Consider the following 24,362-nt stretch of genomic DNA (forward strand, 5'->3'; position numbering starts at 1 on the left):
TCAGCCTGATTTCCCATTGCCTGTTTTTTGAGCATAATTGTATCACCTCAAAAGTTATCTAGGGACTAAAATATGATAGGTGAGACTCACATGGAAGGTAATGGAATGAGGGGGGAGGAATGTATACTTTTTTGTACTTGATAGACACATTCATGGTTTCCCATTGGGTTTTTCAGAAAAGTTAACTGCCTCATTTCTATGCACCAACCTTTAGAAGAAGAGGACATCTACAAGAAACGTTTAAATTTTCCATCCTCTCATTGTTTAACTCGGGGGAAGGAACGTAGGTACTGGTACGCATGTCAGGCTTGGTAAAAGCGCTTCACATGAATGATGTGCTTTGCTCAAAGCCACAATGAGAACCACACATATGGTCACTAGCTGCTGTTCCCATCTTCAAGAGTCTTTGCTAAGCCTTCAAAGAATTCCTTTTCCTGTTCTGATAGGAATTACACGCCTGGTTTCAGTCCATCGGCAAAAAAAAAGGAAACTGCGGAAAATATGCTAGCTCTCCCGCTTATGCATATATAGCACATTACAAAATCAGAGTTTTGTACCTGCAGACGTATTCATTCATTCACATATGTGTATAAGCACATATACAGACAGAGATACAAAGTCGTGTGTTTATGGACTGTTATACTGCAGAAATTCATCTCTGCTTTCATCATAGTGCCAGGCAAGTTATTGCATAAATTATGAATACCAAATGAAGCCCCAAATCAAAAGAAATCAAAATGTTTTCTCCTATTAGAGAAGTTGAAATACTTTGTGAAACTAAATTTAACTAAAGTCTGGTAAGTTGTTTTGAAGAAAACGTAAGGCTAAAAGAAGACAATGTAAAGTTGAGAAAGTAAAATGGGCACAATTAACTGAATTCTTACATGTTAACTAAATTCCACCATTGAATGAGAAGACAAAATTTTCAAATTCTTTAAATGAAATTATTACCCAGTACAATATATGGTATAATGGACGCTCTTTGCATATATGACAAATCACAGAAAATGAGAGCTGCTCTTAGACTGTGTAAAGCTGTTCTTATTCAACAACTAAAAGGCAGTGATTCCAGAACTTGCAATTTTGCACACCAAGCAAGCATTATTAGTAAAACAATAAAAAGTACTGAGATTAAAAAAAAATTGGTAGTGAAGCACAATAAAAAATAATATTAGTAACCCCAAAATTAACCTCTTTGTGAATAGAATTACTGTCCTAAATTGAAAAGAAAAGGAGTGTCTAGACTCTGGATTTTCACTACAACTATCATCCTGTCGTTAGCGTTGCAAAGAGTAGTTCAGAGGAATCTGAATTGAAACTCGTCAGAATGTTGAGCATGTTTAAATGCTAATGAGATGTCTAATGGGAATATTTCACAGTATCTCAAAAGAAATGTTATCTTTCAACTGTTACATTATTCCTAGCATTTTTTGGTAAGACTTCTCTTAAACTTCAGCGTTGGAATTAATTTATTCCATTTCAGTATTTAAATAGAATACTAGGAAAATTAATAAAATAACAAAATTATTTGTGTTTATACACTAGCGAATTCCCCTACACATATTTATGAAACCAAAATATCATGGCCTCTAGAATTTCTTCAATCAAAATGAGTTCTCTTACCTACAAAAGCATTTTCTAATTTTAGTTTTATTTGGTTTTTAAATTATTATTTTATATGTCACATTATTTTCATTTAGGTTAATTACTTATATTTTATTACAGGATATTTACTTATTATTGCAATCATATTATCTTCAAAATCATGATGTTACTTGTTCTATTTATCATATTATGGATTCTCATTCTCAATTCTTACATATCAGCACTTCCCCAATGAAAGTTGATAACCTCACCAGCCTGTTGAGAATTCAAATTCCTAAATTATCTTGATTAAAATTACTTTGACTTTCATTTCGAAAAGCTTTATCTTTGTCCAAGACATTTAATGACCGAACCCTCTCTCACCCTTCTCAATTTCATATTTACACATGTGTTCTCCTAAGTGGTTACATTCACTGACTAACACTTTCTTGCTCTCTTCTACTAGAAGAACTTGTTGTTCACTATCAGCATAAAGTTTGTTGAAGAGATCAATAAACTGTACCTGGGCATCACTCAGTTGCTTTTCTTTCATCGTAACTTTGTTCTGTGTGTCTTCAAGCGCTTGCTGAAGCACCATATTTTCACTCTGGATTTGGCCTAATCTTTCTTGCAGAGATTCATTTTCCAAACTATATCTGTTGAGTTTTTCCTTTAACACTTGATTTGTTTCTTCAAGTTCCTTTGCCTTCTCTTCAGCATGGTTCAGTTCTCTCTGTGTGTTTTCTACAATATATGTCTTTTCTCTGAGGGATTCATGGACATGGCCTAGCTCATTTTCTAAACTCTTGGCTCCACTTTCAGCCTGAGAGAGTTCTTCAGAAAGGAAAGCATGGTTCTCTCTTAAACTAGACAAGTCACTGTTTAACTTGTTCTGTACATGAAGCCACTCATCTCTTGCTTCCTGAAAGGAATGTTCAAGGGCTAGCTTGGACGCCTCACTTTGCTCATAATCGTCAATAACAGACATCAGACGAGACCTGTATGATTCAATTTCGCTCTCTAGTCTCTCTGTGTTTTCTTTTGCATTCTCCAATTGAGAGTTCAGCGCTGCATTTTCAGCTTTCAGAACCTTTACTTGGCCACTGTATTGAAATCGGATTTTTCTTAATGCTTCTCTATTCCACTGCAATTCCTGTTGAAGCTCCTCATTCTTCTCTTTCAAAGCTTCAGTTTCTTCTCTGTGGTGCTTTCTGGTTCGCTGATCCTTAATTTTTACTGTTTTTAATTCCACTTTGTGCATGGCAACTTCATACTGTATGATTTCCTTTTTCTCCTGCAAGTATTCTTCCTTTACTTTCCTAACAGGAACCTAAACATAAGAAAAAGAAAAGAAAGTGTTATTCAAAATAAAATGACTTATTCTGATATTTCCTTCAAAATTCAAAGGAAACGCCAAGGGGCCAAGAAGCATAGTGTATTTAGAGAAAAACTTAACTGAGGGACTTTCACCTCTTTCCCATTTCTGTCAATTTGCCGAAAGCATACGACTGAAAACTGCTTCATCAACCAGAAGATTTGGGCACCATTTTTGAACTCACAAAGCTGTCTGTCTTTCACTAGATTTCGTTTCCTTTTCTCCATACATTTTTTCTCACACTGATGATTCTATCTGAGACATGTCAAGGTTTTTGGAAAAGAGTTTCAGTGCATCATCTCACCTAAATTTTGCACCGCCTTTATGAAGGAAATATTTATATTCCTTCATATTGCTAATTGTGTAACAGAAGTGCAGTTCACGCACGTAAATCTCCAGATTGTTCGAGCAAAAAGGGACACTACTGATGAGTTAGTACATCATTTTACAAATCAAGAACCAGAAGCCTAAAGACAGAAAATCATTTGTTGAAAGCCATCTAGATGGCAATGGACTGAAGCAGAACACAAAATCTTGGAAAAGTCACCCTTAGATGCAGAGTTTTAACAAACTTCAGACACACATTTGGAAAAACACACGCACACAAATGTGCATGTATCTATGTATGTGTACATGTATATTTCTGTGTGTGCATATACACATCCACACAGGAACAAATATATCAATACAAATAAATATATAATTATATATATTTACATGTCAATATAGATAGACAGATAGACAGACAGATAGGTAGATAGATAGATAGATAGATAGATAGATAGATAGATAGATAGATAGATAGATAGGTAGGTAGATAGATAGATAGATAGATAGATAGATAGATAGATAGATAGATAGATAGATAGATAGATAAATAGATAGATAGATAGATAGATAGATAGGTAGATAGAGAGATAGATAGACAGATAGGCAGATAGACAGATAGATATAGATATACAATAGGTAGGTATTCAGCAATTGTTCTTCTAGTAGGGCTGCTAACTCAACCAAATTGCATCAAGTAATGTTTGCATTAGGAAAAACATGAATGGATTAATACCATCTGCTCTAACGTCCAACTTTAGTGATATCTCCCTTTTGTAAATGCTTCCTGAAAAATCATTCACTTCGTAGATGTTTAAATTATTATTTTATATGTCACATTATTTTCATTTAAGTTAATTACTTATATTTTATTACAGGATATTTACTTATTATTGCAATCATATATCTTCAAAATCATGATATTACTTGTTCTATTTATCATATTATGGATTCTCATTCTCAATTCTTACATATCAGCATTTTCCCAATGAAAGTTGATAACCTCACCTGCCTGTTGAGAATTCAAATTCCTAAATTATCTTGATTAAAATTACTTTGACTTTCATTTCGAAAAGCTTTATCTTTGTCCAAGACATTTAATGACCGAACCCTCTCTCACCCTTCTCAATTTCATATTTACACATGTGTTCTCCTAAGTGGTTACATTCACTGAATAACACTTTCTTGCTCTCTTCTAATAGAAGAAGTTGTTTTTCACTATCAGCATAAAGTTTGTTGAAGAGATCAATAAACTGTACCTGGGCATCACTCAGTTGCTTTTCTTTCATCGTGACTTTCTTCTGTGTGTCTTCAAGCGCTTGCTGAAGCACCATATTTTCACTCTGGATTTGGCCTAATCTTTCTTGCAGAGATTCATTTTCCAAACTATATCTGTTGAGTTTTTCCTTTAACACTTGATTTGTTTCTTCAAGTTCCTTTGCCTTCTCTTCAGCATGGTTCAGTTCTCTCTGTGTGTTTTCTACAATATATGTCTTTTCTCTGAGGGATTCATGGACATGGCCTAGCTCATTTTCTAAACTCTTGGCTCCACTTTCAGCCTGAGAGAGTTCTTCAGAAAGGAAAGCATGGTTCTCTCTTAAACTAGACAAGTCACTGTTTAACTTGTCCTGTACATGAAGCCACTCATCTCTTGCTTCCTGAAAGGAATGTTCAAGGGCTAGCTTGGACGCCTCACTTTGCTCATAATCGTCAATAACAGACATCAGACGAGACCTGTATGATTCAATTTCGCCCTCTAGTCTCTCTGTGTTTTGTTTTGCAGTGTCCAATTTAGAATTCAGCACTGCATTCTCAGCTGTCACAACATTTACTTCTTCACTGTACTGTACTCTGATTGCTGTTAGTATTTCTGCATTCAACTGTAATTTCTGATGAAGATAATCATTCTTTTCCTTTAAAATTTCTATATGGTTTTCTTTGTCTCGATTCTTAATTTTTAGTGTATCTACTTCGAGTTTGAGCATGGCATTTTCATCCTCTAAGATTTGATTTTTGTCGAACAGATATTTTTCTTTCTCATGGCTGTCAGGAATCTAAACATAATAAACAGAAAAAAAGTGCTACTCAAAATAAAGTTATGGATGCTGATTATTCCCTAGCAATTCCACATAAACGCCAAGGTACCAAGAAGCATACTTTAGTAAAACAAAATTAAAATGAGGGAGTTTGCCCTATTTCACATTTCTCTCAGAGTCAGTTTTCACAAAGAACACATTTTAAAAGTGCTTCATTAATCAAAAGACATGGAGTGTACTTTTAGGCCTAGAAAGCTTATATTTTATTTCCTTTGCTCTGTCCATTCTATTCCACGCTGATAAGTCATATTGTTAATAGAATTAAAATACTTAATATTTTCAAACTGCCTCTTCTATGTTGTGTTATTTTACTCATTTTCAGTGTTGTGCAATCTCTTCTGTATATCTTAGATTCTTTTCCCTTTCCCCCACCTCCTTTCCTCTTCTCTCTCCACTTACTGCCTTACACGGTGTACGATCTTATAGAGCATCAATATCTTGTCTTATATCTTATCTAGTATCTTGTATCTATACATACATTCCTATTAAGTGCATTTTTACCTTAGTTATACTCCCTAGAAGAATTAAAATGAACGGGGGAAACCATAAAACAAAATGTAACAGAAAAGACAATGCTGTGCTACATTCTGCGATCAAATTTCATAGTTGTTTCTCAGTATGGGGAAGGCATTTTGCTTCAAGAAGCCAAAGGGAATTTTTTAAGTCCTTGCAATGCAATGACATACTACATCTACAAGACTATTTCCTCACACGCTCTGGTTGTTTCTGCATACAACATTTTCCTGGTGCTGCTCCTGTCACTCATCATCAGTTCACATAAGTCCTTCCAGGCCTCTCTAAAGTCTTCGTGATACATTGCCTTTGGTGGTATTCAGCAAAGTACTTCCCATACATTGTCTCACCTAAGCCTTGCCACACCCTGATGCGGGAAATATTGATATTCTCCTCCCCGTTTTACAGATTAGAACTTAGGTTAGGATACATTATTGAACAACCTGTCCATTATCACACTCAGTAAGTATCAGCAGCAATATCTCAATCCAGGTCTCTTCAGACTCCAAATCTAGCACACTTTTTTCAATAGCTTATTTCCTTTCAGCAGTTGATATTAAGAATTTGTCCTAAATGGAGACTCCTTGCCCTGGTACAATGAACTTCACTCCAGAACAATGAACTCATAAGTCTTATGTTTCTTAGTAGAAGTCTTACGAATAATCGATTTTCTCATGGATCTGTCGCATTTTCATAGCATCATTGATTTAAAACTTTTAGAAGTTATCAAGTTGAAATCTCTCATTTTAGGGAAGGGAAAAGTCAGGCCTAGAATGTGGTCCCCTACTGATGGTAACCTAGTCTTAACCATGACATGTTAAAGAAATGATGAAAGAATTATTGGGGCCAAATAATAAAATATGACTATTGCACTCCCATCACAACCAAACTCCTCCAGAAGCGTTGGATCCCGTTCAGGACCAGAGAACAGAGTTTTATCCAATAGCTTAGAAGCTGCATTCTATGATATCTTTTCTAAAAAGCCAGAAGGAGAGCATGAATTGGTCACAGGTGAGTTCAATGAAGCACTCCAGTGTGCAAGCACCAAAGGACTACTAAGGGCCAACAACCCAAATGGTTTACTTCAAACAACTGTTGAAAAACAGAAGAAAATGAAAATTTCTAATTTTGGCATTTGAGAAACTTGTGTTTCTATCATGCTGAGCAATGATGAATGTGAGCGAATGGAGGAATTCATGGCCCGGATAGAGCCTTATGTCAGAAACCTAAGTGAAATTTATTTCTGTGGCAAATACTTTTATTCCTTTTCTTTAATGAAAGATGAGGGAGACAAGAAGGTGAAATAGAGCAATCTATTAACATATATTTCAGAACCCTCACTCTCTTCCCTGAAAAGTACAAGCAGATGATATCCCTTAATCAAGGAAGAAAAATGGTTTGTGTTTGAGGTGTCACCTTCTACCTAGTTGCATTCCTTTCTCTCTCTAAGCTAGGAGTTAGTGACACTGATGTGCTGCCCCTTTCCTATGTCCAGAAAGGAAGAGGCACTGTTGTGCACCAGGAACTTTTTTCAGTAGACGTAAAGTTGGGTCTCGGGAGAGATCATTCAATTAAAAGAAAAAGAAACGGTCAAGCAAGACAAACAGTATTGTGCTGATTTTAGTCACTAGCTGTGTCCTGAACTATCTGTTGCAGACAGATGGACAGGACTGAGGATAACAAAGATGTCCCAAAATGAAGAACCGAAATCTGAACTTTCAAAATATGTAGTTAGATTTGAAAATGACCAAAGTAAATATCTCAGAAGTCTGAGTGATTTTGGAAGCAGTTGTTTTGTTTTCTTTCTGCTTCGAAAGAGGATTGTTCAGAATCCCACTTTGCAAAGCTATAACATTTAGCCCCGGAAAAAGTGGTCCTTGAGTTTCCTTTAGCTCTTCTTCGTCCTGCGGACAAGAAGTTCATAAAATTTTCATCATCATTTTCCTTCAACAGTCAGCAACAACATTTTACCTTTAACTGGAATACAGAATCCGACAAAGCACGGACACTAACTTTAAAAACTCAAAGAAAAACAGGCTACTGAAAAGGAAAAGCAACAAGAAGGAAAGCATTTCAAAGTTGGAAAGGAAACTCAATCACTCCTCAGGGCGATCCACACCCAGGGTTAAGTCCCTAACTCTTACAAGCCTCAGCTTGAAGTCTTCACAGGTGAGGATAGATACCATATCTCAAGTGAACTCATTCGATTTGTGGATGGTTCTCTTTGTTGGCAAGTTTTTTCTCATTAATCTTAAAAATGTACATTTGTGCAACTCTTATCCATGGCTCTTAGCTCTTCTCCTTAGACTGAAGCAGAGCAAGCTTCGTCCTTCTTCCACATGACTCTCCTTCAAAAACTTGAACATATAAGGATCAATAGCTCTGTTTTCTTGAACACATCCTCACAAGTCATGGTCCCCAAGGGCCTTTCTCATCCTGTTTGCCATCCTGCTTATTAGCGAGCATAATTCTGAGGAAGCCACAAATGAGTTAAACAACATAAGCCTATCTACTTATTCACTTCAGAGTAGAGAGTGCTTTGCGCCTTCTCTATTTTGGAAGCTATACTTTTCTGAATAAGATGCAAAATTACACTAGCTTTTGGGTTCTCAAATAACATCAATAAATCAACTTTAGTTTAGAACTGGCCACGATTCTTATATCTTTTCAGGCAAAATGCTATCTAAACCTATTTCCCCCAACTCATACGTATGAACCTAATTTTGTAACTAATTGTATAATTTGACAGTAATCCTCACTAAATATCATGTTATGAATAGGCTCAGTCCAGTACTCTGACTTCTTGAGAGTTTGCATTTCCTCCATGTAGAAAGTCTGCAATAATTTTAAGTAAATCAACACGTAAATAAGTAAAACATAAAGACCCTAGAGACCAATAAACTCTTCTGAAAGCCTGAAGGATGTGTGCTAAAGTGTAGTGAAAGGAAGAGAAAAAGAGAACGAACTTGCACTTGCATTGCCCAAAGTATTTTCAGATAAGGAGACTCTCTCTAAAAATGGAGAGGAATCCTCTGGAACTTATGTTCCTATCAAAGTTGAGGATAGAGCAGTGGTGTCAAACAGATCCTCCAGCACTGAGTTCTATGGACAGATTTGGGGGACTTTGAAACCTTTGGCTCAGGGTTAGGTGAGATGAACTCCGTGGCAACATTTGAACCCAGGTTTCTCTGGATATCAGGTTAGTTCTATTCACTACGCCATAGTGATCCTCTACTGTGAGATATACTTTAAAAAGTACTAATTTCACTTTACTCTTTCATGGCTCTTTAGACTGCAATTTTACATTCTAATGCTACTGCATGGGATATATATTTTTTTATATTCATGAGTACATATCTACAAATGATTAGACCCAACTTACTTACACTAGACATAAAAATCCTAGTCCTTTCTCAAGATTAAAAAGAGTATGATGTTCACTTCCCCACTCCCAGGGAACCCACAAGTTGTCTTAACAAGAACAGATGGAAATAGTGACTTTAAAATTCCAATTTACCTGTTTCGAATGATTTGTTTCTGTTCTCAATTCCAGGTCCAGAGTTCTGAGAGGGTATTGAAATTCCTGTCTTAGCTCCACTTTTTCACCACGTCGTTCTTTTTTTCTGAACTGGTGACTCATTTTTAGAACTAGCTTTTCTTCAGCGTCTTGCTCAATTTCTTCTTGCTTCCCGGGAACCCTAGATGAAAATTGTCCTTTTTCAATGACAATGCAGTAGAAATAAGGATGAAATACCATTGAATATACCCATCTGGATTTCTAAAGGAAAAGAAGATTAATTTATTGGGAACTCGATCTATGTAGGGAACTCCCTGTCAAGGAACTCCCTCTGTTCATGCAGAGTGGTCCGTGCTCTACACTTTTGAGTTGACCTGTTTCTGTTCCCTATAACACTGAGAATAAACGGAACTTGCACAGGCTCACAAAGTCAGGATGTGTCAGAAACTGATGGAGTTCTTGGGTGCCTGTGCTTGGACACAATTCTAAAATCACGTTTCTCTTTCAAAATCGCATTTCTCCCTAGCCTCAAAACATTATCTCAGGCAGTTTCTCCCCAGTGCAAGAAAACAGCCTGTCACAGCAACAACTATTATCTCCTTACCTGATACAATAGCCAGTTACAACCATAGAATTCAGAAGTTTGAACAGCTGTGTGCTGGCTGAACAGTCTGTGAACATGGCCAGAACGACATTGACTACTCATTGACCCATCATATGTTTCCTCGATTTAGATATAGGAACACTCCCTTACATTTTTCTTGTCCAACAAGATATTCGTGAGACCAATCTGGCATCCGTTAGTCTGTCCTGACCACTAGTGGACTTAGGGATGTTTCAGTCCTAAAACCGCATCTCTATGCAGTTGCCACTCCTCCTTATGCTATTTCCCTGTGAACTCTGCGTATAATACCTGCCAGGTAGATACCAAAATTACATGTTCCTTTAACAAATAACCTCTGCTTAACCATTGCCTAGTCTCACCTTGAGTCATCTGCTTAGCATATTTGGCACATGTTTTCCTATAGACTATCGTATATAAACTTTACCTGTACCCAGCTAGGGTTGCAGTTTCCCTAAGAACCCTTGCTGCTGAAAAGTGTCAGAAAGCTTTACCTTGATGTCAAAAATGTTTGAGTTTGTGAATTCATTCCAGGTGACCTGCCCGTGGTACTCTGGTCTTTGCGTGGCACTTGTTGCCCCTCTGCCAGTTGTCATCAAAATCAGAGGGGACCCATTTTTTTTATCCAGGCTACTGCAGGGCACTTTAATTCTATCAAAACTGTATCATATATTCACTTGGATGCTTTTGTTTCTTGTATTCAATGAAGAGAAATTCCATAAATTGTATGGAGCTGGAACAAAAGATTATTTCCAAATTCCCGAGTTCTGATACATTTCAAAGACGCCGGTGAAAAGTGTAGAGGGGGATGCATATGAAATTACATCCATTTTTCCATTACTATTGATTAGTGAAGTGATTTTTTACTTCATGTTGAAAAAAATGAAACACAGCTACTTGTGTTACAGTTTTCAAAATTCACTACAAATGCATCTCTACCTGATATCCACAGAGTAAAAATGAGTAAGTAGGGCTCATTCATAATACTGTTTGAATGAGGTGGTATTTTGGCCTTCCTAACTTCAAATCCTCTATCACATTTCTTCAACGGTAAGAAAAAAGCTTCCAAGGATTTGTTTAAAATCATGAGTTCCATACCTCGTGCTAAGGAGTTCTCTTTTCCATTCTGCTTTTTGTTGCTCTAAGTCAGACACCATTTGCCTTGTTTCTGATAATTCTTCCCGCAGTCCACAAATCTTGTTTTCTAAACTCTTCACTTTCCTGGTGAGTAATGGACAATGTCCTTTTTTACGTACCACTGATCGATCATATCTAAGTATTGCATCTTCATTTTTCACAAGTTTAATAAAATCTGTACAGAGAAAAACGCAAGTCAATAAAAATATGAGTATTTTAAAATCCGCTGAACCATAGCAGTATACTTAGAATTCAAATACTCTGGCAATGACAAAATCATATCCACGTATAAATCCTCACATATTGCAAAATAATGCGTTGTCAAAAATTTACATTGAAGATGACAATAACCTATTTCTATGTGTGCACTGTAGGCAATGAAACACAATCTCTAAGTGACAAATTAATTGATATAAAAAAATCTGAAAGCTCAGAATTCTTCACAATGAAAGAAAAATATTTGTGAAAAGGAAATATTTTGAGGTGTATTCTGGGTGGGACAAATAAGATTCATCCAAGGGATTATATACTTAATATCTACATAATGAAAATATACTGAATTATTTTAGAAATATAAATATGTTTTGCTTTACATAATTGTATGGAAACACTGTTTCCTCTTTAGAGATTTATAATATCAGTAAGTATGTAATATTCACACATTGAAATATCCATCCTCATTTATTCATTGGCGAAACCTCTGGTAACTTGAAACACCAGAGGAAGGTCAAAAATCGTTCTGAGCACTAAAGAAAATAGCTGCCCCTTTATTCTTGAGAGACATATGGAGTCAAATTGAGACCTAATCCAGAGTTAGAAATGTTCGTTATGTCGTTACAGTTTCAACGAACTTGATTATTGGGTTTTCCTTGGTAACTTCCAATTCTTCATATATTCATTCACTGTTGAACTGAAGTGAGGCAACAAGAGAGAACCCAGTTGCTGGATGTAGCCACACTGGAGTAGAAGCGAAGCTGACACTGAGGGAACTGGTTAGCTCACCGATTCAAAGAAAAGAAGGTACTGAGGCACAGAGAAGTTAAAAGACTTGTTAAGATTCACACAATTGGAACGTGTAAACGGCAGAATCTGAACCTAGCTATTCATGGCATCGTGTCCAATGCACTATCCTCTATGCCATGCTGAGAGAAGAATTATAAAAACTAGGCAGAATATTTACAAGATGTTTGATATTTGGGGCCATTTTATGAAAGATTATCATATTTTGACTATTCTTTTCATGAAAGAGTTCACTCCTTGAGACCTTTATACTCGTAGTCAGTTCAGTCTCTTCAATGGTTCTCCTATTACCAACCAATATTAATAACACAGATTATATAATATAGCACTTAGAGGCTTACAAAATACACCTCCTCCAACAACAATCCTGTGAAGTATGACATTTTATACGTTATGAAACTGAAGTTCCACGTTTAAGTGTGTGCACTACAGACAAAATCAAGGCCCTGTGCAAATGTGCAATATCCTAACTTTCCATATTTAATTCTTACAGGTATATATTGTCCAGAAAAACTGGATTTTTCAGTGTCACTTTTTTACCTTTCTACTCAGAGTTTCCATGGTTGAAAATGCTCATTTCATCTCCCTATTTTCCCATGATCTCTACCTACTGAATTCATACTCATTCTTTAAAAGTCAGCTCAAATGCTACCTTCACACACAGGTTATTTATTTTGTAATGTTGATAGTCTTTCCCCCACTGAACCTCAAACAGCAATATGACTGTGCTTCTCAAACATACATATATATATGCATATGTATGCACACATATATAGTACATATATACGTATATGTACATATACATATATATATGAATATACATATTAATTTTTGAGTTATCTATGTAGGCTATATTCCGTACTAGATTGCACATTGAATGAGGAAACTTATCTAAACTTTGAATATTTAGCACACAATAGGTACTTAGTGATTCTTTGGTGAAGGCCTGCCAGAGATTAAGCTGACCTCTACTTTGCTATGAGAAAATGGGTTAGGACTTCAGTTGTATCTTCTTGCATACACACACATCTTTGGTTTCTGTTGAACATTGCTATTTTCTTAAGAAATTGTAAAACGTTCGTACCATCACAACCAACACTAAGTTGTTCCATCACTAACAAAACATTCTTATAGTTCAAGGCAGGTAAATCATCACCCTCTGTAGCTGTGTCAGAAGACTGAGTGAGGTCATCACAATTGTTTGCATCCATCTGTACTGTGTCCTGTAAAATACATGACAGCAGGGGAAAATTAAAAAAACAAATATTTAAAGAACAACAATGGCTAACATTTCTGTCGCACTTTCAGATTTTCACAAAACTTCGTGGCATTCTCACAACCATTTTGTGAGACAAGCAATATTCATAATCATTTTACAAATGTAAGGTGGCTTGTCCAGTATCATAGACTCAGCTAGGAATCCAAGGATGGATTCAAAATTAGGTCTTATTGACCCTACCTAGTATGCCACCTAACCCATTAGAAGCTACATTATTTAGGAATCTTGTGAAAATTATTATATATATGTATGATATCATGTATGATATCATATAACGTATATAAAATAACGATATATAATCATATATTATTATATCATATGTATAATATATATAATCACATCTTCCTGATTATAAACATTCTTCTTTAATATATAGGGAGAAATGAAGTAAATTCCAGCTTTATCATCAAATTTCTAGCATTCACAATGGACATATTTGACTAGGAGACAATTTCTAAAATTATTCATTTTCAGATTAACTATTCCTATTCGTTGTCACTGAAACATGCATTATTTTCTAAAGTTATTGCAAAAAGCATTGAAAAGTAAACCAAGTTATGAAAGTCTTGCAAGCAAACTAGCATGAAAGGCACTTTGCATAATACAAAATATCAGAAATTGGAATATTATTATTACATACCTGTTCCAGGTCACTTTTATCAAAACTTTCTTGACTTTCCTCTGATGATCCTTTAAATTCCAATTATTGGGTTAAATGGGCATTAATGTTTAAGTAACAGGTGATTTTATTCAGAAGTATTTTTCTCATAGAAATGAAACCTCCCCCTCTTATCAGCAGTGGCAATCAGGACAGCTATAAGTTATCCATTGTATTCTCTTTTCAAGAAAGGAATGAATATAAGAAAATTCGATTTCACTAATCATGCATTCATCAAATTATTCTGTAATCTCAATCAACTGCTGCATTTTAAGTAGCTTGTGAGATGTTCATTTTATACCAAATCACAGGAAGCTGTGAGGATTGATTTATGTATTCATTCCAGATGATATTGTAAAATTTGAAAATTAAAGGTAAACTAATGAACAATGGTCATGTGTGATCATTTTGGTAGTTAGGCCAGGAGTAATCAATCCATTGGGTTACTTGTTTTTCTCAATGATGAAAGAGAAGGAGAGAGGCTTGCTAGCCTTCACGGAATGTGGGGAATATATTATCTGATATCTGCCCTCCTTTTCACTGTCCAAGTAGTAGAGTTATTTATATTCATTTGTCAAACCCTTTTGTCTGCCCTGGATGTAACCTTCTACAGAAACTGCTGATTCCAAGATTAGCAATGGTCTCTAAAGGCTAAATCTGATAGCCTTTATCCTCGTTCTTACTCTTTCTTGACCTTACATGATCGTGATCACATACTGTTCAAGTTCTATGCTTCATGGATAACCTCCTCTGATGCTATTTGTTAGCAACTCTCATGATTTCTTGAGATAGGGTCAGAACACGTCATAGCAGACTATATTCACATTTTGACAATCTTACTAGACTGACGGAACAGGGTATTATTGTCATTATACTTTGCCTCCCTTTCAGAAAAGCATTTGACAAATTCCTACAAGTCATCTTTCTGGGCAGAATAACAAACGCAAGTACAAGAACAGGATAGAGAATTACATAGAAATGGTTGTCAGAATTTCTTGGGAGTTTTTTGGATGATGTGCTTTCTCTGAATCAATATAATAGCCGTGAGAGACAAAGCAATTTTAGATTTCATCAAAATAGAAATCACGTTCAGAGGAAGGGAGATATAAATCCAGCTGACCCCTGCCTTCGTCAGACCACACCTAAATACTGTTCTGTGTTTTGGGCACCATCTTTTGGGACTGGCTCCTGGATCTCTCAGCCTGTATGTCCTCCTGGAGCTTCAAATTCAACATGAACAAGTCTGAACTCATCATTTTCTTTTCTCTCCATTCCAGCTCTTAAATCTACAGTCTTTAATACTTTTTATCTTTGGTAAACGCATGCCATCTTCTCAGGAATATGGGCCCGTATCTTTGATACTCCTCTCATCCATATATGTATGTGTGTGTATGAAGAAACATACACATGCAAAAGCTGCTAAGTCCCTGTTGATTCTACCTCCATCACATCTGTCATCCTCTCCCTTTTCATCAGTATCAAAGAACCCCCATTTCACGAACTCCTCAACTTTTACCTGGATTTTTGCCATAGCTTACTAAGCAGTCTTCATATTTCTGAATTCTACCTTCTCTGCTTCCTTCTACACAAAGTCATCAAGTAATCTCTTTAAGACCCTGAACTGGCCATTCTCTTGCTCTCAATCCTTCTGTGGTACCTTATTGCTGCAGTTCTCGGGGCTATGAAACCTTTCTTCCACAACCAATACCCTTTCTCCTGATCTCTCACCCCTCAATTTTCCTGGAGCAGTGTAATTCTTCTCCCTTACCTTCCATACTACTGACATTTTAACACAGTTTGTACGTTGTACCCCTTCAGAGAAAGTAAATTTCTTGAGGCAAAAAAACTGTTTGTTTTTATCTTTCCATCGTCCAATAAAGCAGCAAGAATGTGATATTCACATGATAAATAATCGTTCCTTAATAAATACTAACTTGAATTGCGATAATACATACATAACTCAATTTATGTGGCTTTGGGAAATGTAGAAAGGAGGCAGCAAGTACAAAAATGCCACTTGAAATACGGTACTCATAACACAACAGCAAAAACTGAAAACTGCAGGGCACATCTCCTATTAGGTGTGATTTTTTGAAAATAAAAATCACTTAATCTCCTACTTGTAAAAAAGGGGAAAATGAGACAATACCGTCAATATCATCTGAGTCATCTAAGTTCCTTTCTTCCACTAAATCTGTAAGATAAGTAGGGAGAAATGGAAGGAAAAAAGGATATGAATATTTACGTTTTTAAAAATATACTTTCTTTCTTCCTAAATTATAGAATTAGGACACTTACATGACTTTCGTTTTTCCTGAACTCCATTTCCCAGATTATCATTCGTGTAATAAACATGCTTTTCTGTAGTGGGTTGAATGGACTATGAAACCAATAAGAAGAAGATAGTTATATTGAAAGCTTTGAATAAATATCAGATGTAAATTAACAGTATCATTTTTATTACCTTCACATTTTGATGTCTCTCAAGAGAATCTGAAAGAAAAAGAATGAAAGGTTTATCAACAAGTGTATTTCAGCAATATAATACCATCACAACTTCCCACAAAACGAATAGCCTTGTTGGATACCCTTATGTGAATTAAAGAATGAAAGCCATAATTTGGTGTACTTCCGGTTATGGCGTTTGCATCACAGCAATTAGAATCAATTATCAGTTCTTGAAATAAAACAAGAATATAGTGTTAACACAACATGCAACGCACATTTCAAGTAGACCCTACTTCAAGGGTTTTACATATTTGTATATGGAGCAGTACATAACATGCTCCACAGTGACACATGTAAAGGTGATTCTTTTGAAGGGATGGATACTCAAGATTCCCAGGGGGCTCTTATGAAGTTGATGCTGCAACACAGCATCATATCTTCCAAACAATGGCAGTGATTGATGCAATTATATCACAAGGGACCCCAGTGTGGATGATTCCTTAATTAGTTGTATAATTTGGAAATTCGCGTAATATGTAAGCAGTCAAAATAAGGTACTTTCAAACAACGTATAAATGATATTCTTATCTCAGAAATAAAGAGCTAGAATTATGTTTTGAATACATCCACTTCGATGCACACTTGTAGAATAACAGTTAATAATACAGTTTCATTTCTTTCCTTACCAGTGCTGCCTACTGGCATCTCTACACCTCTGGTATCCATTAATTTATCAGTCTTAAAAGGTTTTTCTTTACTCATGACGGAAAGTGCCGTCCACAGCCAGAGAAAGTACTAAGGAGTGTGAATTCAGAGTCAAGCAGACAATTTTCCTTTCGTTTTATTTTCTTTGTCATGGCTCTTCCCATTCACTCCAGTTCTTCTATATAACATGACTAATGTGAAAAAACGTTTGATAGGAAAATACATGTACAGCCTATATCTGATTGCAGAATGTCTTGAGGAGGGGGAAAGGGAAGGAGGGGGAGAAAATGTAAAATTAATGGAAGTGTATGTTCAAAACTATAAAAATATAAAAGCTACTTTTTAAGTTTAGTTTATCCATATAGGAAAGAACGTATATAAAATATTTTTAAGACATGATGGAAAAACTTTTGCCATTTGGAGAGTTATTTCAAGAAAGAAAAATTGTTTTAGTCATCTCCTTTAGTAATTCAAAGTTATTAATATATAAACACCCTTTCCACATATGTATTTTACCATTAATGAAAAAGAAAGCTATGTACATGTTGGAGATATATCTCAGAAATCAAAATTTGAAGCTTTGAAACTATTGTATACTTTTAAAATATCATTTGTTTTCAGTATTCAACAGTCATTTCCATATATCTTAGATTCCCCCCTCCCTGTAACCCCGTATCTCCCCATGTCCATGCTGAGACAGCATACCGTTTGTTATAGATTCTACACTTACATTCCAATTCAATATATTTTCACCTTGGTCATGTTACATAGAAGAGTTAAAACGAATGAGAGAAATCCTAAAACAAATCAAAACAGAATATAAAAGAAAATGATCTGCTTCATTATGTGATGAAATTTCGTAGTTCTTTCCCTGCATGTGGAAGGCATTTTGCCTTAAGAGACCACTGGAAATTATGTAAATCCCTGCATTGCAATGAAGTGCTACGCCTAGCAGAAAAATTCCTCCCATATAGCGGTTGTTGCTGTGTACAAAGGTCTCCTGGTTCTGTTCCTTTCACTCACAATCTTTTCACATTACTATTTCCAGGCCTCTCATTAATCTTCCTGTTCATCATTTCTTATAGCAAAACAGTATTCCATTACATTCCTGTGCCACACTTTATTCAGCTATTCCTTAAATGATATGCATCCCGTAGAGTTTCAGGTTTTGGCCACCCAAAGGAGAGCTGCTATAAATATTTTTGTACATTTGGGACTCTTTCTCATTTTTGTGATCTCTTGGGGATACAGTGTTAGAAGCGGTAGTTCTAGGTCAAGGGCTGTGCACATTTTTTAGCTCTCTGGACATAGTTCCAAAATGTTCTCCAGAATGGTTGGATCAGGTCCCAGCTCCACCCACAAGAGATTAGTGTTCCAACTCTCCCACATCTTCTCCAACATGCATCATCTTCCTATTTTGTCATGTTACCCAACCTGATAGCTGTGATGTGGTATCTCAGAGTTGGTTTGAATTGCATCTCTCTAATCAAAAGTTCTTGAGAGCTTTTTTTATATCACTCTAGACAGCTTTTATTTCTTCCTCTGAAAACTGCCTATTCATAACCTTTGGCCGGTAATGGGCTGGGGATTGACTTCTATTCTTGTACATTTGACTCACTTCTCCATCTATTTTAGAAATGAGGCCTTCATCACAGACGCTAATTGCAAAAATTGTTTCCCAGGTTTCTGCTTTCCTCCTAATCTTCGTTGCATTGGGTTTGGTTGTAGAAAGCTTTTCAGTTTAATGGAATCAACATTTTCCATTTTGAATTTCATAATGCTTTCCACCTCCTGTTTAGTCAAAAATTCTTCCCTTCTTCATAAATCTGAAAAATAGACTATTCCTTGCTCCATTAATTTATTTATAGTATCAATCTTTATTCCTATAGCATGTATCCATTTGGAATTTATTCCTGTGTACGGTTTTGGGCAATGTTCTAACCCTAGTTTCCACCACAATGTTATCCAGTTGTCACAGCAATTATTGTCAAGTAGTGAGTCCTTATCCCAGGAAACTGGGTTCCTTGGCTTTCTCGAAGTGTAGATTGCTATATTCTTTGACCACTGCGTCGGAAGGACGTAAGCTATACGACCGGTCTGCCCTTCTGTTTCTTGGCCCGTATCAAGAGGTTTTAATGATTGTTGCTTTATAATGAAATTTGGGATCTGGTAGATCAAGGTCACCTTCCCTGGTATTTCTCTTCATTAGTTCGCTTGATATTCTGGGCCTTTTTCTCTTCCCGACGAATTTTGATCTTATTTTGTCTAGCTATAGAAAATAATTATCTGATAATTTGATTGTTATGGCACTGAATAAGTAAATTAACTTAGGTAGAATTGTCATGTTTTTTTAACATTGGCTTGGCCTAGCCATGAGCAACTAGTGTTTTTCCGCTTTCTTAGACCTGTCTTTATTTGTGCAAAAACGGTTTTGTAATTGTATTCAGATAATCCCTGGATTTCTCTTCGCAGGTAGACTCCTAAATATTTTATAGTGTCTAACCTAGCTTTACAAGGAATTGTTCTTTCTATCTCTTGCTCTTGAGCTTTGTTAATAATATATAGAAATGCAGAAGATCTGTTCATTTTGCAACCTGCAACTTTGCCAAGTTGTTTATGATTTATCATTTCAAGTAGTTTTTTACTAGAGCCTCTGGCATTCTCTAAGTATATCATCATATCATTTGCAAAGTGAGATAGCTTAGTTTCTTCTTTGCCTATTCTAATTCCATCCTTTTCTTTTTCTTCTCCTATTGCTACCACTAATATTTCTAGTACCATATTGTATAACATGGGTGATAATGGGCATCCTTGTTTCACCCCTGGTCTTCTTGCAAGTACATCTAGCTTATCTCCCTTGCATATGATGCTTGCTGAAGGTTTTCGGTAGATACTACTTATTGTTTTATTATTTTATGGGAAGTTCCATCTACTCCTATGCTCTCCAGTCTTTTCAATAGGAATGGGTGTTGTATATTGTCCAAGGATTTTCTGCATCTTTTGAGATAATCATGTGGTTTCTGTTAGTTTTTGACATGATCAATAATGTTAATAGTTTTCCTAATAATGAACCATTCTTTTCAAGGTAAGTTGCTGTATTTTTTTTTTTGCTAAAATCTTTTTTAAAATTTTTGCACCAATATTCATTAGAGAAATTGGTCCAGGATTTCCTTTTTCTGTTTTGGCCCTTCCTGGTTTAGGTATCACAACGATATTTGCATCATAAAACGACTTTGAGAGGACTCCTTTGCCAATTTTCCCAAATACTCGATATAATATTGGAAGTAACTGTTCCTTAAATGTGTGATAGAATTCAATTGTTAATCCATCCAAACTTGGAGATTTTTTCCTAGGGAGTTCATGGATGGCTTGTTCAATTTCTTTTTTCCGAGACAGGGTTATGTAACTACTCAACTTCCTCTTTTGTTAATCTGGGCAATTCACATTTTTTAAAATAGTCATCCATCTCCTTTAGATTGTCGAATTTATGGGCATACAGTTGGGCAAAGTAATTTCTAGTTAATGTTTTAATTTCCGGCTCATTGTAGGTGACTTCAACCCTTTTCATCTTTGATAGTGTAATTTGCTTTTCTTCTTTGGTTTTGTTTTTTTTTTTTTATCAAATGGCTCAAAGGTTTCTCAATTTTGTGGTTTTTCATAAAACCAACTTAAAGTTTCATTTATGACTTCAATAGTTTTCTTAATTTCCATTTTATTAATCTCTCTTCTGGTTTTCAGTCTTTCTGATTGGGGATTTACTTGGGGATTTTCAATTTTTTCTTGTTCTGGCTTTTTCACCTGCATGCCCAATTCGTTCATGTCCTTAGAGGAAGAAATTTTACATCTTTAAATTTCTACATCAGCCATTGTCTATTTTGAAATATTAAATGACTTTACTATATATCAGTCCAAAAACGTCTTAAGATGTTGTTTAATATACAAAACTATATAATTACCTTTACTATTCATCAGTCCACAATATATTACTAAATTCAAAGCTTTTTTTTTATCAGGGGTTTCTTGTTTATTAAGTATTTACAATTAGTTTGACAAGAGGAATTGGTTGCATCAATGAACATATGCAAAACTTTTTATTAACTTTGGGAATTTTCAATTATTGATATATATGTATATGTACACGTATACATAGATACACACACATACATAAATATGTATGTATGTATAGTCAAAGTCAGGTCCTCTGGTCCGCTGAAATATGGGGCCGTGCTCTAGAGCCCTTCTGGAGGGGAGCACAAAGGTAAATGCATCAAGAAACAGGTACTACTGTGCAAGTTTTTGTATATAGGATTATTGTTGCACCTTTGATTGTGATATTGCCTACGTGAAAATTAATATATCCCTTCACCTTTCAGTGCTCAAGTCAATTCTCTGCCACCCGAAGTTTCACAGAAGGTGCTAACCTGCTCTTGCAGAAGGAGATAATTCATGCCAACGGAAATACAAGTCTTGTCTTTATCACCAAAAAGAATTGTGTGATATGGGCTTGTATCCTGAGGCAGACATTTATATAACCCACTCATTAAACTGAAATTCATCTCATTGTTTCCTAAAGCTAAGGACAAGAAGAGAAAAGTAATTAACAAGAGCACTGGATTTCTTAATTCAACACAATACCTGGCAGAGCCAGGACTAGATCACTTAGTCCTAAATCCTGCCTGTCTTATCTAGCTACACTACAGCACTGTCTGACTTGGGAAGGACAACTTTTACTTGTCAGCATTTCCAATTTGTATTACCCATGAAGAGTTGTGCAACAAGATGACATTACTCAATTAAAGTAATGGCTTCATGAAAACAAAACTGAATATCAATCATCAGGGAGAGAGAGAAAAAAGACTTTTGGATTGCAATGTTTTGGGATAATTTGTGACTTTGCTACCATAACCCTGAATTAAAATATCAAAGAAATGAGAATTACTGATTAGGGAATGCTCCACCCCAGAATACAATAATTTGTCAAAATGCCAGAAAACCAGAAAATTTCGAATTTCTCTGACAAATAATTTGGGCTTATTCTCAATTAATGTGAACAAAAGAAAACAAGAAATAATTACAAGGAAGGAAGATGTTGCTTCAGGGAACGAAAAATGACTACCAGGCCCCAGGATCGGAACTCTATCACACTCATACTTCATGATAAGAGCCTGGTTTCCTTTGCCAATATGATTTATAAGAAAATGTGTACGCAAAGGGTTCACTACTAATAAAACTCAAGAAAATATGTCCTCACTTTATTACTACTCTCATCTTCCCCTCAAAACAATGAAGATTTGAGGTTCATGGTCACAGCTCAGTGACTCCTCAAGTTCAAAAAAGTCATCACCAATTTTGTCTAATGCTGCATGAAGCTATGCTGTACTGCCACACTCGTGTATCAGATAACAAATTTTACTAATTCTTGGATGAACATAAATGAGATAGAACAAATAAATGTCTTATGGTACAGAATTTCAAGGAAAGCATACATATTTAATAAAAATATATTTAAAAAAAGAAATTTTTTTCTTCCTATTCCTATCCCTAGTTGTTTGAAGCTTTTAAAATTCTAACCTTACTATGGTTGCGCTTACACTCTGATTTGGGTTTCTATAGAAAATGATTCTGGTTATTATATATTTCATAAAGTCAGTGTCTGCATTCAGATATCTGTCACAAACCTACTTATGAATAGTTCTATCAGTAACAATCCTTTCAGTTTTCCCTATATTTATTTCCGTCTTGTAGACTATAAATTTTCTTGTTTGATGAAATTCATAGACATTCCACCTTCATTGAGTTTCCTAAGTACAATTATTTTTATTACAATTTGATTTGGAATTTCAAAAAATTTGATTAAATTTCTTTCTCTAGATAACATAATAGAAATTGAGGAATACAACTTGACATTTTTAATCTTAAAAGTTCATTCTATTTGCATGTATGTAGCTAGAGATATACTATTTTACAAACGAAGAAAACGAAGAAAAATGAAGTTCATTCATCACCTGACAAGCTATAAGCAAGGAATGTTTTCTGAAAAGGATGTGATTTTAGACTGTACTAGATATACTTAAAATTAAATACTGTTTCTTGTGCCATTGTGATTTCTTATTTCTTTTAAGGAACGATTTACATAGCTCATCTCTTTCAGATCTGTAGTGTAATATGCGCATGATCACACTTTCTTTTGAGCTCTGTTGGCATGAGCAAGGCATCTAAGCTAACTGCTCCTTAGTTTCATCACCATTCAAATGGAAGTAAACAGAATACCCACACTGCTTTTCTCACAAGGTAAAGGGTAAATTGATTTGAAACAGAAAACTCATAAATACGGGATGAAGTTATTATTGCAAGCCCAGGTCATTGAGATTCCCAATGGCCCAGCTGGCAGGATTCAATATTAGGCAACCACTCAGAAAAATCTCTTCTCTTTGAAAGTTTAACGGCCTGAATCAGGAGATTGGAAGTGTTCCTAGGATGATGTTGGAAGTGGGCACATGTGCAAATATCTACCAAAAATCTAGGAACATATATGTATTACCTTTCAAACCTTTGTCCCCTGTTCCCCCTAACTTCTGTGTCTTTTGCATCCTCTTTGGTATCTCTGAACTGAAAGCTTTATGAACATTTAGAAATGTTGGAAACGTTTAAAATGTATCCATTTCCAAAGCTTGGATAAGTGATTTTCATAGACTTCCAAAAAGGAAGAAGGCTTTGCTCTCCAGCTGTTTTACCGTTCTGCCTTTATATGTCCAAATATTAGATGAGCCCATCTGTGTCGGTGTGCCTCTGTGTGTGAACATGCTACAGTTACAGGAGACGTTTACGTACTTATTTTTCCCATGTTTTAGCATCAAAAATAACTAATATCACTACATATAATACATGTGAAATATGTTCAAAATTTTTCACATGATTTCATTAATTACATTTAGAACAATGGAGAAATCTGATAATTGTTATTGTAACTTGCTTAAAGAAATTTTTGGAGAAAGCAGACATTAATAACACAAAATACCTTGAGGCTGTTTTGTTCAGGATAATCAACCTACAAGGATAATTAAGTAAATAACCAAAAATA

The 24,362-nt window shown here is 35.4% G+C and overlaps 1 protein-coding gene across 1 annotated transcript in view; it reads right to left on the reverse strand.

The window, feature by feature from the left end:
* The window catches only part of LOC140522092 (uncharacterized), a 55,736-nt gene that overhangs the window by 23,349 nt on the left and 8,025 nt on the right, over window positions 1–24,362 (reverse strand). The window contains exons 7-15 of the mRNA XM_072637125.1: window positions 16,677–16,805; window positions 16,593–16,621; window positions 16,427–16,508; window positions 16,278–16,322; window positions 14,111–14,160; window positions 13,276–13,414; window positions 11,133–11,346; window positions 9,413–9,593; window positions 5,119–5,340 (exon numbers count right to left, since the gene is read on the reverse strand). Coding sequence (XP_072493226.1) covers window positions 5,119–5,340; window positions 9,413–9,593; window positions 11,133–11,346; window positions 13,276–13,414; window positions 14,111–14,160; window positions 16,278–16,322; window positions 16,427–16,508; window positions 16,593–16,621; window positions 16,677–16,805 — 1,091 coding nt within the window. The remainder of the gene's footprint in view (window positions 1–5,118; window positions 5,341–9,412; window positions 9,594–11,132; window positions 11,347–13,275; window positions 13,415–14,110; window positions 14,161–16,277; window positions 16,323–16,426; window positions 16,509–16,592; window positions 16,622–16,676; window positions 16,806–24,362) is intronic.

This window comes from Notamacropus eugenii, chromosome 2 (genome assembly GCF_028372415.1).
Source record: "Notamacropus eugenii isolate mMacEug1 chromosome 2, mMacEug1.pri_v2, whole genome shotgun sequence".
In the NCBI taxonomy this organism is placed as follows: domain Eukaryota; kingdom Metazoa; phylum Chordata; class Mammalia; order Diprotodontia; family Macropodidae; genus Notamacropus; species Notamacropus eugenii.